The 15,251-nt window shown below is 37.3% G+C and overlaps 1 protein-coding gene across 1 annotated transcript in view; it reads left to right on the top strand.

The window, feature by feature from the left end:
* LOC106084833 (uncharacterized) overlaps nucleotides 1-3,318 on the top strand; it is a 33,597-nt gene extending 30,279 nt beyond the window's left edge. Inside the window, exon 3 of the mRNA XM_013248765.2 lies at nucleotides 2,536-3,318. Coding sequence (XP_013104219.2) covers nucleotides 2,536-3,176 — 641 coding nt within the window. The 3' untranslated portion in view covers nucleotides 3,177-3,318. The remainder of the gene's footprint in view (nucleotides 1-2,535) is intronic.
* The last annotated feature ends 11,933 nt before the right edge of the window (nucleotides 3,319-15,251 follow it).

The raw sequence follows: 15,251 nt of genomic DNA on the forward strand, positions 1-15,251 counted from the left end.
TTTTTGTTTGGTGGCGATCATCACTTTACTAAGCGGCAGCGATAGCTGCTTTGCAACCAACCATGATTTGCCTTTGTAATCAATCGTTTTTTTTTAGGTTTTTGGCCAGGGGAGTAAATCTCTCATAGACTATGCGGTGAATTAATTTCAAGTGCAAATATGGTAGACGTTAGGTGTTGTTAGAAATGTTTGATTGGAATTTGCAAAAGAAATAAAACAAACAAAAAGAAAAAAAAACAAGAAAAAAAACAAAAACAAAAACCAAAATTAGATTACAAATTGGCTAAGCATTTTATGTTTTTAACGCGAAAGAGTTAATTAGTTCATAATGGGTTATAAACAGCTTTGTGTGTTAATAACCTTTGATAGTAAACATGCATGGGTGGGGTAAATGTACTTAGATAATCTCTGGATTTAAAGTGAGCTGAGCTATTAAGCCAACTGGCAGCTGAATAAATCATGGACCTCAGAGATGGTAACAATTGAGAGAAAGGAAAAATAAACGACTAACAAGTAAAAGCGAGCTAAGTTCAGTCGGGCCGAATTTTGGAAACCCACCACCAAGGATTCTGCTAAAAATGTATAAAAAAGAAATTCAGTTCAAGGGTATAATTATATTCAACATACCAAACTTCTGCCAAGACAGCCAACAATAAAGCTCCCAGGAACCGAACAAGTATAATCGAGAGAACGATTTATAAGGGAGCTATATCAGGTTATAGACATTTTGTGAGCATATTTGGCACAGTTGTTGGAAGTCATAACAGAACTCTATGTGCAAAATTTCAGCCAAATTGGACAAACAATTTTTGCTTCCAGTGGCTCAAGAATTCAAATAGGGAGATCAGTTTAAATGGGAGCTATATCAGGTTATAGACCGATTTGGACCATACCTAGCACAGTTGTTCGAAGTCATAACAGAACACTATGTGCTAAATTTCAGCCAAATCCAAATTGCGGCTTCCAGGGGTTCAAGAAGTCAAATCGGGAAATCGGTTTATGTGGGAGCTATATCAGATTATAGACCGATTTGAACCGTACTAAGAACAGTTGTTGAAAGTCATAACTGAAGACTTCATGCAAAATTTCAGTCTTGTAAGGGCTTAAGAAGTCAAATCGGGAGAACGGTTTATATGGGAGCTATACCAGGTTATAGACCGATTTGGACCTATTTCGTACAGTTATTGAAAGTCATAACAGAACACTACATGCAAAATTTTAGCGGAGATATCATTATCATTGGTCGATATTATTGACATATTAACTCTCATGCCCAAAATCTTCTCCCTATGTGGAATTACGAATAGATTCATCCAAATACATTTTTATACCCAACATCATAGGATGGGGGTATACTAGTCAAGTCATTCTGTTTGTAACACCTCGAAATATTGATCTTCGACGCCATAAAGTATATATATTCCCGTCTGTCTATATCACGATAGCGGTCGAACGCGAAAAGCTAGCTGCTTGAAGTTTTGGACAGATACTTACTATTCATGTAGGTCATCGGGGATTGCAAATGGGGCATATCGGTTCAGATTTGGATATAGCTTCCATATAAACCGATCTCTCGATTTCGCTTCTTGAGCCGAAATTTTTATCCGATTTGGCTAAAATTTTGCATGTAGTGATCTGTTATGACTTTCAATAACTGTACGAAAAACGGTCCAAATCGGTCTTTTACCTGATATAGCTCCCATAAAAACCAATCTCCCGATTTGAATTCTTGAGCCCTCACAAGGCGCAATTTTTGTCCGATTTGTCTGAAATTTTGCACGAAGTGTTTTGCTATGACCTCCAACAACTTTGCCAAAAACGGTTTAAATCGGTCGATAACCTGATATAGCTCCCATATAATTGGCTGAAATCTTGCATGTAGTAATCTGTTATGACTTCCATCTGTACAAAGTACGGTCCAAATCGATTTATAACCTGATATAGCTCCCATATAAACCGATCACCCGCTTTGACTTCACGTTCTCCCGATTTGACTTCTTAAGCCCTTACAATTCGCAATTTTTTTCCGATTGGGCTGAAATTTTGCATGTGGTGTTCCGTTTGGTATGTAGAATTAAATTATGCCCTTCAACTAAATTTATTTTGAATAAATTCGCCAAGATTCGCCCTGGCCGAACTTAACACACTTTTACTTGTTAAAGCGGGGAAAAAATAGTTTTAAATTTTTCGGGGTTGTGGGCCATCTTGAGATTCATACAATTCTAGGAGAAAGGACTAGTCCAGTCTACATTTGCCCTTGCTACATAGTCCTTTTAGTCCCATGTACATAGTCCTTATAGTCATACCTTCATTTGATTGCATTCATCGTAGATATAAACTTGTTACCTTCTAGAATCACTAGTTCCTAGATAGGGATATGTAAGGTAGGGATACTCTTAAACATAATGTTATGCAAATCATATAAACCTTTTATTGTTCTTATTAACGAATTTACTGTAAGCCCTTCCTTGCCCACATTTTTAATAGAAACCCATTTTATTCCACAAATTAATCTATTTTAAATATATTTTACAGATGGACGCGCAGAAAATGGACGCGAAGTGCAGGCACGCACCTTTGGCAAAATTCGTCGCTTACAAATGGCTCTCATTCCGATCATTTTTAAATTCGGCATTCTAACCGCTATGGTTGCATTTTTGGTGGCAATTGCAATGAAAACTTTGTTCCTCATTAAAGTTCTTCTGGTTATAAATGTCTTTGCTTTGTTGGGCAAATTCTTTACTCTTAAAGCAGACCTCTTTCACACGGGGCATTCTTCACAACCCAGCTGGGGTTGGAGTCCTCCGCCGCATGTGGAATATTCAGCATATTCTGCACCACCAAGCTGGGCTTGGGGTCCACCACCATCGGCGTCCAGTTGGCCCTCAGCGCCTGTGTTAGAGCATAAAATAGAGAAGGTACCAGAGCAAATTCACCAATCGAATCCAGGCCAGCCCTCTAAGGAGATACATTTACACATACATGGTGGTCAGGGGGAGGCAAAAGTTGATGCATTCTCTACCTATGGCCCAGCCACTCCTAGTGGTTGGAAACGCAGTGATTCCAATAGGCCTTTTGAAACTTTAGCTTTATCAGATCATGGTGAGATTAAATTGGATGCGACAAGAACAAGGTCGTTTCCCGATGCAGCACCCTCCAATCATAGAATGTTTTAGGCTATGGGAGAGAGAGAGGAAGTAAATACTTGAAGTGAGCTTAATGTGATAGGATGTACACCCCTGCTATTAAGCTGGTATTTACATTTTGCCCTTGGAATTCGCCCTTTAGTGCCTAAGAGTTCAATGTCTTATAAATCTAAGGGAGTGAAGTCACATCACCAACTTGTTATTTAAGTTGTTCTAGTTAAGATAATTTATTTATTTATTTATTTGTGAATATAATTTTAACACTTTTTGTAAATATTTCCTTGCTCACAACATTTATTTATTATTATTGTAATATAATTTATTTAGTTTTTCTCTGAAGAAAATAAACTATAACTAAACATGGTTGCCTATTTATTTCAACAATTGCAAAATGGTAAGAATTTAAAAAGTTTTACTTATTTAAAATTTCATATGGTATTAGAATCAAGTTTCTGCCCTCATAAGATATCTACTAAATTCTTTAAACAGTGTTTTCGGAATCGTCTGTCAGTTTCTCCATTCGGTGTTAGCTAACCATGTAGCATTAGCTCCTCTTTTTACGGAATTGTGAATTTCATTTCTCTTGCCTGTCGGTCTGAGTACATGTCTAAGTTAATCAATATAAAGTCTTAAAAAATATCCATACTCAACTGAAATATTTATATACAGTTGAATCCGCTTAATTAACACGGCAAGATACTAAAACTTTGTTTAAATTATTCAACAATTCCAATTATGCGAATTTCGGATAATTGAAATACGTTTCAACTAACCGAAGTTTGTAGAATAAAGAAAGTTTTCCATTAGAAATTCGGTAAGTTAAAGGCTTTATAATTAAAAAAACTGGAATTATAAAAATTATGAGGACTACAAGCGGTGAAGTTAGTTAGAAAATAGTGCAATTAATTAAATCGTAACATTGACCAAACGCAAAAATGTAATAAGTAATGTTCTTTATTAAGCGGAGTTAATATCTTTGAATCATGACTTATTGGCACACATTTTTATTTCAATTAAGCGATTTTTCAATTAAGCGGAATGAAATGTGTTAAAAAGTTCTTAAAATCAATCAGCTCAAGTGATCCGATTTTGCTGAAATTTGGGACAGTGAGTTGTGTTAGGCCCTTCAATATCCTTCTTCAATTTGGCCCAGATCGGTTTAGATTTAAATATAGCTGTCATATAGACCGATCTCTCGATTCAAGGTATTGCGGCCATAAAAGGAGCATTTATCGTACGATTTTGCAAAAAATTTTGGACAGTGAGTTGTATTAGGCCCTTCTATTTTCTTCCACAAATTTGGCTCAGATCGGTCCAGATTTGGGTATAGCTGCCATATAGACCGATCTTTCGATTTAAGGTCTTGGACCCATAAAAGGCGCACTAATTGTCCGATGTCGCCGAAATTTGGGACATTGAGTTGTGTTAGGCTACTCGATATCCTTCTTCAATTAGGCGCCGATCGGTCCTTATTTGGATCTGCCATATAAATCGATCTCCCGATTAAAGGGTTTGGGCCCATAAAAGGCGCTTTTAATGTCCGATGTCACCGAAATTTGATCACGGAGCTCTAATAGACGAACTGATTACAGCAAATTTTTTGTTGGTGTATATTATATATATATATATATATATATATATATATATATATATATATATATATATATATATATATATATATATATATATATATATATATATATATATATATATATATATATATATATATATATATATATATATATAAGAAGAAAGAATCCAATTACAGAAAAAATTTGTCAACGCCGACTATATGAAAAATCTTACTTTTTGGGCAACCCAATATATATATATATTTTATGCCCAAAAATACAAATCTTTTATAATCATTTGGATTCAAATGACTGGGTGTAACACTTCCCAAGATGGCGTCTGGCACGATCTGTACAGCAAAGGTGGCGCCGTACCTACCTGAGCTATCCTGCCATGTTAAAATGTATCTACTCAGTGGTGTCGCTTTGCGACATTCCGTTCGGACTCGGTTAAAAAAGTAGGCCCCTTATCATTGAGCTTAAAACATTAATCGGACTGCACTCATTGATATGAGAGAAGTATCCCCTGTTCCTTTGTGGGATGTTCGTAGGAAATTTTGTAGATACTTCCTATTAGTATAGGTCGCTTGGAATTATAAATGGGCCACATCGTCCCATTTTTGGATATAGCTGACATATAAACCAATCCCGGATCTTGACTTCTTGAGTCTCTAGAGGGCACAATCCTTATCCGATTTATCTGAAATTTGGTATGAGGTGTTTTATTATGACTTACAACAACTGTGCTAGGCATGGTTCAAATCGAATCATAGTCTGATAAAGCTGCCCAATAAACCGATGTAGCATCTAATTATCCGATTTGGCAATTTTTTTTTTTGCATTTACACTCAAACAAATTTGTTATTCAAAACAGCAAAAATGTTTGCTAAAACAGCCGTTTTTGTCTGCTGAAAATGGGAAAGCAGACATTACTGCTGTTTCAGCAAACATAGGGCTGCTGCATTTGCAAACATTTCTTACTACTATTTCAACATACAAAATCTGCTATTTTGAATGCACAAGCATTTTTTACAAATTTTTTAAAATTTTGTTGGAAGAGATGATTTTAATTTATGGAATATTACTGTAAAGACGCTACCGGATCCATCCATTGGTTTGTATTTCGAAATGTGGCCGAGCTAGAAAAAAGGTTATGAAAAATATACATCCGTGGTGATTATAAACATGTACTGAGACATACATTCACATATGTGTTTGTGTTTTTCTTCTTACATCTCCTTCATTTTTAAGCTGCAGTCATTTTCAGCAAACAACAGACTTTTCAGCAGTAAGCCTGTTTCAGTACTACTGCTGTAATAGCAGAGGTACTGCTACAATAACAGCAAAATTAACTACAACTATTCAGCAGATAGTGTTTGCTATTTTCAGCAAACTTTTTTCCATGAGTATAGACTTTTGCTTAGGCTTCAAAACCCCTGTGCTATAAAGGGCCAAAATCAGTTCATAACCTGATATATGATATATTTCTTAAGCCTCTAGAGGGCGCAATTTTTATGCGATTTTGCTCTTCTTTTGTACAACGACTTCTTCCACGACCTTCAACATACGTGCAAACTATGATCTAAATCCGTCCATAACCTTATATAGCTCTCATATAAACCGATCTCCCGATTTTACTACTTGAGAAATTTTGCACAATGACTTCTACTAAGGTCTCAAAAATCCAAACCACGTATGATCCGAAACGGTCCATATCATGATAAAGCTCTAATAGCATAGCAATTCCTGTCCATTATCCTTTGTTTGCCTATAAAGAAATACCAGCCAAAGATCTGGTATTCATTCCGGCAAAACGTGGCACGCTTTTTCGTGTTACTTGAATAAAACAAAAACAACAGTACCTCTTTTTGGGGGCCATCTTAACGCAGATGAAAGCATGTCCGCTCATGACGCTGAATGCCTGAGTTCGAATCCTAAGGAGAACATCAGAAGTATTTTCAGGAGAGGGACTTTGCCATGTAAAGACTTCTGCTCAAAGAGGTGTCGCACTGCGGCACGCCATTCGGACTGGCCTATAAAAAGGATGCCCCTTATCATTGAGCTTAAACTTGAATCGGACAGCACTCATTCATATGTGAAAAGTTTGCCCCTGTTCATGGACAAATTTTCAAAATTTCTAAGTTGTATTATACTCCACATCCAATTGGTTAAAGCTGTTATATAGATTTCCTTAGATTCCAAACAGTGAGTTGCCTTGGGCCCCTAACTACTCTTAATTTAGTATGGCCAACATCTGGCTATAATGAATATAGCTGCGTGTCTATATTTCAATTTGCGAGTTGCTATTGACGCCTCCATAAAGATCTTGATCAGAACAAACTTCAATAAACAATGTAATGCTTAAAACCGATCCCCTGATTTAAGCTTTTGAGCTTATAAACGGCATATTTACAATATATAAACTTTTGGTTTATAAATAACTCACGTTCGGGTTGTTGCCACTGACATTCATGTTATCAATGTCGCTGCATGCCTCTGTTTGAAGTGTGACATGCATTTTTAATAAGCTGCTGAAAGCCATCTGTTTGCGTTTGCAACAATTACTAAGAGTAATACTTTTGGAAAGGAAAATTTATCATTACTTTACTATTTTGACCTGAAAATTATTTTAAAAAGAAATTGACGAAAAGTTCCCAAATGAACATATGCTTGGAGAATTTTCAAAATTCAACCAAATTTTCAAAACTGCAAGAATCGAAAAAAAGTCATGAAAATCATTTTGGAGGCAACCGTAGCGCCTATACCGCTGAAAGCCCAGGTTCGAATCATGACGAGAACATTAGAAACAAGTAAAAAGGCGTTAAGTTCGGCCGGTATATATGTAAACCACCTTTCGTCATAATCCGGTGAAAAATGCATAATTTATGCCCACATAACAGCTTTATCGATATATGGTCCTATTTGGACCAAATTCGACACGGATATTGAGTGATATCAAAATATAGTCTTATCTGAACCATATACGACACGAATGTCGAAAAGTCTAACATAAGCCACTGTGTCAAATTTCGACGAATTCGGATTATAAATGTGGCTTTTATGGTGCCAATACTTTAAATCAAAAGATCGCTCTATATGGCAGCTGTATCCAAATAAAGACCGATCTGGGCCAAATTGCAGAAAGTTGTCGAGGAGCCTAACGCAACTCACAGTCCCAAATTTCGGCAAAATCGAAATCGGACAATAAATGCGACTTTTATGGGCCCAAGATTTTAATTCGTGAGATCGGTCTGTATGGCAGCTATATTCAAATCTGAACCGATCTGGGCCAAATTGAAGAAAGATGTCGACTGGCCTAACACAACTCACTGTCCCAAATTTCACCAAAATCGGATAATAAATGTGGCTTTTATGGGCCTAAGACCCAAAATCAGTCGATCGGTCTATGTGGTGGCTATGTCAAGATACAGTCCGATTTTGCTCATTTTTGAACTTAACCTGCTTATGGACAAAAGAAGAGTCTGTCCAAAGTTTAAGCTCAATATCTCTACTTTTAAAGACTGTAGCGTGATTTCAACAGACAGACGGACGGAAAATGAATATACCAACATCTTTCGGTGGGTGGTGACATTTTGTGTAAAAACTTCTCCCAAAAGAGTTATCGCACTGTGGCACACCGTACAGTGGGAGAAAATCGAGAAAAATAGTAAAAAATATGTGGTGTGAGAATATCTCCTTGAAATTTGAAGTGATTAGAGCTGAGGTGCTAGCAAATTTCAAAGCCTTAGGTTGTTCGAGCATCTTTTGGCAGGCCGCTAAAGTTGGTCACCTGGTATATCAAACATTTTTTGGGATTGCCAAATCGTTATTTATGGTCCGATTTTCAAAATTTTTTTTTCCTTACTAACAAGTCCACTTCAGGTGTACATTGGAATATACGAGTTTTAATTTTTATTTGTTGAAATTTTGGCCGAGATTGGCTCCGTGTTTTGCAATGTTGCAATGTTTTATGCATGATTTGGATTTGTAACAAAAATAACAATAACTTCGCCTATCGTAGGTGCTTTTTAAGTGAAATTTTAATAGGATATGTCAACTTATACGGGTGCTATATGTTAGATACCACCATCCGGTATCTAAAAATTATATAACGTATGTTTCCTTCCACAAAAACCTATACAATCTGTAAACATTTTATGAAAATAAGTTCAGCCGTTTTCGATTCTACGGAACAAACAAACAAACCGAGTCTCATATAGTCATGATGGGTCATATAACCATTTGGGGCGTTTTTTGGGGGTGGGATGACCCCCTACATTTCGATCTGATTTTATATGCCTGATTCGTAATATACTCCCGAATACTATTTATTTGAACCCCATATTGATATGGACGTTCAATTTGTTTTTAGAAGTTTTGGGGTTAGGGCGACTTCCTGGGTACTTGGAACCAATTTTTAATACCATATTCGTTTTCTACTCTTACCATTCATTTGATATCCACATTGTCCTTATCGGTCCACTTTTCCGCCAGCTTCCGATATCAACAAATTATAAAGCCTATTCCTTCTTCCCGACTATATTCGTTATCTACTCCCAAATTGAGTCGCATATTGTCATGGCCGTCCAGTAAACCTATTTGAGGGTGTTTTGGGACGTCCCCCAGTTACTTGGACCCATTTTTTAATATGAAATTCCTACTCTACTCCTGAATACCTTTCATTTGAGCCCCATATTGTCCTGATCGGTGCACTTTTATTTTTGGTGTAAGGTCCGCCTCCCTTTCGATATCAAAAAATTATGTATCCTATGTTTTCTTCAAGGTAATCGGTTCAGCCGTTTTTGAGTCTATAGAAACAAACAAACAAACAGAAATACATTTTTATACCCACTACCATAGAATGGGGGGTATACTATTTTCAGGGGGTATACTAATGCAAAGAACACTCACTTTCGAAGGAGTAAAGTTAGGAGCTTGAAATCTTGCAAAAATACTTCTTATTGGTGTAGGTCGGTTGGGATTGTAAATGGCCCAATTCGATCCATGTTTTGATATAGCTGCCATATAAACCGATCTTCGGTTTTGACTTCTTTAGAGGGCGCAATTCTTATCCGATTTGGTGGAAATTTTGCTTGTGGTGTTTTGGTATCACTTCCGACAACTGTGCCAAGTATGGTCTAAATCTTCAAGAGCTTCTAGAGGGCGCAATTTGTATCCGATTTGGCTGAAATTTAGCATGAAGTGTTCTGGTATGACTCTCAATAACTGTGCTGTCTAAATCAGTTCAAAATCTGATATAGCTGTCGATTATACTTCTTGAGCCTCTAGAGGGCACAATTCCTATCCGAATTGGCTGAAATTTTGCGTGACGTGTTTCGTTATAACTTCCAACAACTGTGCAAAGTATTGTTGAAATCGATTCATAACCTGATATAGCTGCTATATAAACTAATCTGGGATCTTGACTTCTTGAGCTTCTAGAGGGCGCAATTCTTATCCGATTTGTCAAAATTTTGCATGAAGTATTTTATTTTTACTTCCAACAACTGTGTCAAGTATGGTCTAAAGCAGTCCATATTCTTATATAGCCGCCAAATAAACCGATCTTTCGATTAGACTTCTTGGACTGTTAGATGCCCCTATTCTTATCCAATATGGTTGAAATGTCGTTTTGGTACGACGACAACAATTGTTCCAAGTACGGTCTAAATCGGTATATAACCTGATATATCTGCCATATAAACCGATCTCCCAGTTTGACTTTTTGAGCCTCTGGAGTGCGCAATTATTACCCGATTTGCCTGAAATTTTGGAGGTAGCGTTTTTCTATGACTGGTGTTTTTCTACTTGAAAAGTCATTCAAAGAACATGACAAATGCGATCCATGGTGGAGGGTAAAGAAGATTGGGCCCGGCCGAACTTAGCATGCTTTTACTTGTTTAATATATAAGAAGAAGATATCTTCAAAGTTATTAACTTAAATTTATATAGTTTTCAAGAGGTTGGTTTTGTGTCTCAATCAGTAAAATTTCCTTGCTACAAATAATTTCAAGGCTAAATAAACTGTTAATAACCACTAACAAACCAATACAAATTACAGTACATTTCACTCTACCATGATTTTGCAGCCACTCGCTGAAGAGAAATGAATGAACAAATGAATGGACCATTTGTAGGCATCCAGCAGAGCTGAGGGTATACGAGAAATATAACAATAATTTCACTTTCAAGTTACTTATGATTCGGTGTGACGAGAACAATTATGAACAAAACAAAAGACTTAAGACACAAACTTGTACAATGCTATACCAAAAACCAAGCGATTGGTAGGTATCACCATGCACACGCACACGCACATTCAAAAGGTATGTCATTAACTTAAAGCGGGATTTGAAATTATGAATTAAATATTTTGTTTTAATTGGTCATCAATCATTGTGTTGACACAATGTAGTAAATATCCACATTAGTAGTGAAAAAATGCCTGTCTTTTGTCACCCAAATAAGGAAGAGGAGAATATGGGAAGTTTTTGTCAAATTGTTTCAAATCATAGGCCTGCTTAAGCTTCATCACATCTAGTTTTATTAGTAGATTAATACACATTCATAAAACATGGCAACACAAGTTCATTGGAAGTCAATCAAAAATGTTTATACAAATTCGTCTACATTTTAATTCTCAGTTAGTAAGGTGGTCTTTGGCTTCCTAGGCTTTCTTAACATATACAAACATAGGGCTATTAAAAACCTTCTTTTGTCACCCAACAAAACCCAACAAGCATGTTTAGAGCTTAGTAGCAGTTTTTAACACACCTAAAAGTTTGTTAAAGACTTTGTATCACTTCATTTTATTCGGCCTAAACTTTGTTGTTTTCTTTTTGTGCTTTCCGCATTGAGGTTGTTTTCTCCGAAAAATATGCTTCGAGTAACCACAAAACAAAGTATCGTAAATTTTATATCGTTAAAAGTTTATCGCTCAACAAAATATGTAAAACAAATTATACTCTCCGAAAACTATACTTTGCTATTTTACAATAACACAACACAATAAATATAAACTGGACTTTTGCCGTCTGTTGAAATCGTATTACAGACTAAGGCCCAATATGCACCTCAAGCGAAATTTTTGCTAGCACTTTATACTTTACTTTAATTGGCCGTTACAGAAAATTTATTACTCCAGTCGAACGTAGAATAGATGTCAAAGCGCCTCGATCTTATGCGCATCTTCTCCAATCTCTGACACCCAGTTTCGATATGTCACTCTTCACTTTTTCACTCTAACGGAGTTTTTGTCCCCCCTTTTACATATTATTTTATGGTCGCCTTCAAAAGACTTCTTTGCTGGAGCTTCTTCATCCATTCTGACAATATGACCTAGCCAACGGAGCCGTTGTATATTGATGCGTTTAACTATTCTACTCACGCAGACTGTTCAATACATTTTGCGAAGGATTTTTCTCTCAAACACTCCAAGTACCACTACATCCGCTTTCGCAAGTATCCATGCTTCGCAGCCATACAACAGTACGAGTAGTATCAGTTTCTTGTATAGTGTAATTTTCGTCTTACGAGAGGTGGCTTTGCTCCTCAACTGCTTGCTCAATCTAAAGTAGCATTTGTTAGCCAATATTATCCTTCATTATACCCACCACCGAAGGATGGGGGTATATTAATTTTATCATTCCGTTTGCAACACATTGAAATATAGCCGCCATTTAGACCCAGCTCTTGATTTATGGTTTTGGACCCATAAAAGGCGGATGCATATATCAAATCGGACCATATTTCGATATAGCAGCTATGGGGGCATAAATTATGCATTTTTCACCGGATTATGATATATGTTTGCATGTATACCCGAGGTGGTGTGTATCCAAAGTTCGGCCGGGCCGATCTTAATGTCTTTTAACTGGTTTTTTTTTTCAAAATTGGTGTCATTTGTTTCGGTTACGGCTGTGCCGAGGTAAACTGAAAAAATTAAAGTTTTTCTTATTCGTAGGATTTTAGCAATAAAAACGAGCCAAAGAACCAAAACTTTAAAATAAGAATGCAGTTTTTAAATGTAATTTCCTATTTACTAAAGGGCATGACAAAAATGCACTTTATAGGGCACACTTCCGATTTCGCTGAAATTTGATATCTAGATGTAGGTTGACCCCAAGAATACGAATCAGAAGTCCGTTTTTGTGGCAAAGGCGTTGGACCCCCCTAGGGGCAAAAAACTCTCCTTTGGGAGGAAATGGTCCGACCTAGACATTATGGGTATCAAATGAAAGGACACAACTTTGAGATAGTCGGTAACTTCACCTACCTTGGCACTGCTGTAACAGAATCAAATGACACCAGTTTTGAGATAAAGCGAAGAATAATACTTGCAAACAGATGTTGCTTTGGATTAGGCAAGCAGTTTAGATGCTAAGTTTAAAAAAAGAATTTTTAAAAAAATAATAATTAGACAGTCATCAAAGTCATCTATGAATCAATCAGCGATCAAAACTTGAAATGGACGGTCATATCCGTGGGAAAAATTCATAGGGCGTACCCTCCAATTCGGATAAGAATTACGCCTTGTAGGGGCTCAAGTTTGATCGGTTTATATGGGAGCTCTATCAGGCTATAGATCGATTAAGACCATATTGGACACGTATGTTGAAGGTTATGGGAGAAGCTGTTGTACAAAATTTCAGCCAAATCAAATTAGAATTGCACCCTTTAGGGGCTCAAGAAGTAAAATAGGGAATTGAGTTTACAGGGGAGCTGAATGAGGCTATAGATCGATTCAGACCATATTTGAAACGTATGTTGAAGGTTATGGGATAAGCTGTTGAACAAAATTTCAGCCAAATTGGATAATGGTTGCACCCTCTAGCGGCTCAAGAATTCAAGATCTCAGATCGGTTTATATTGCAGCTATATCATATTATAGACCGATTTGAACCATACTTAGCGAAGTTTTTTTGAAATCATAACAAAACACTTCATGCACAATTTCAGCCAAAACGGATGCAAATTTTGCCCATGAACATTCCAATAAGGAACAAGGACAAACTTCTCACATATCAATAAGTGGAGTCCGATTCAAGTTTAAGCTTAATGATAAGGGGCTTCCTTTTTATAGCCGAGTCCGAACGGCGTGCCGCAGTGCGACACCTCTTTGCAGAGAAGTTTAACATGGCATAGTACCTAACAAATGTTGCCAGCATTAGGAGGGAAAAACCACCGCTAAAAACTTTTTCTAATGGTCTCGCCAGGATTCGAAACCAGGCGTTCAGCGTCATAGGCGCACATGCAAGCCTCTGCGCTACGGTGGCCTTCAGGATCGGTTTATATGTCAGCTATATCAGGTTATAGGCCAATTTGAACCATACTAGGCACAGTTGTTGGAAGTCGTAACGAAACACGTCGTGCAAAATTTCAGCTAAATCGGATAGGAATTGCGTCCGCTGGAGTCTCAAGAAGTCAAGACCCTTTACTTTACTTTAATTGGCTATGACAGAATATTTGTTCCACTAGCCGAACGTAGAATAGCGTTCCAAGCGCCTCGATCTTCTGGGTTCATTCTAAAATGTCTGACACCAAGTTTCGAGGTGTCTCCCACCACTTGATCTTTCCATCGGGATTTTGGTCTTCCCGGTTTGCGTGTACCACCGTGTTTGCCTTCAAAAGCCTTTTTGGCTGGAGCTTCTTCATCCATTCTGACAACATTACCTAGCCAACGCAGCCGTTGTATTTTGATGCGTGTAACTATGCTATCATAGTCATACAGCTCGTGGTTCATACGACGTCTATATTCTCCATTAAGGAAAACTGGTCCATATATTTTACGAAAAATCTTTCTCTCAAATACTCCAAGCACTGCCTCATCAGCTTTCACAAGTACCCATGCTTTAGAACCATATAACAGCACGGGTAGTATCAGTGTCTTGTATAGTGTAATCTTCATTTGTCGAGAGGTGACCTTGTTTCTAAACTGCTTACATAGTCCAAAGTAGCATCTGTGCCAGTATTATTCTTCGCTTAATCTCAAAACTGGTGTCATTCGTTTCGGTTACGGCGGTGCCAAGGTGGATAAAGTTACTGTCTCAAAGTTGTGGTTCCCAACTTTCTCCATTTTCTTTATCTGCTCGGTTGTGCAAGGCTTTTTGGGAGTTGAAACCATCCATTTCTTCTTATCTCCCTTTACTGCCAGACCCATCTGCATTGCCTCTCAATTCTTTCAAAGGCTGCAGTAACTACAATACTTCCGGTGACCGACCTATGATGCCGATGTTGTCGGCATAGGCGAGTAGTATGTGTTCTCTTGTGATTAGTGTGTCATATCTATTCACATCTGCATCTCGTATAATCTTCTCCAGCAGGATATTAGGAGATCACACGATAGGCTCCTCCTTGTCCGAAACCTCGTCTGATATTAAATACTTCGGAGAGATTCTTTCCTTACTGAGGAACGCGTATCAGCAAATGTCATCCTGCGGAGTCTTATTAATTGTGTAGGGATACCAAACTCAGACATGGCTTGAAATACATTTGAACGTGAAGGAGTATCGAAGGCGGCTTTGTAGTCAACAAA

The sequence above is a fragment of the Stomoxys calcitrans genome, chromosome 1, assembly GCF_963082655.1.
Source record: "Stomoxys calcitrans chromosome 1, idStoCalc2.1, whole genome shotgun sequence".
NCBI lineage: Eukaryota > Metazoa > Arthropoda > Insecta > Diptera > Muscidae > Stomoxys > Stomoxys calcitrans.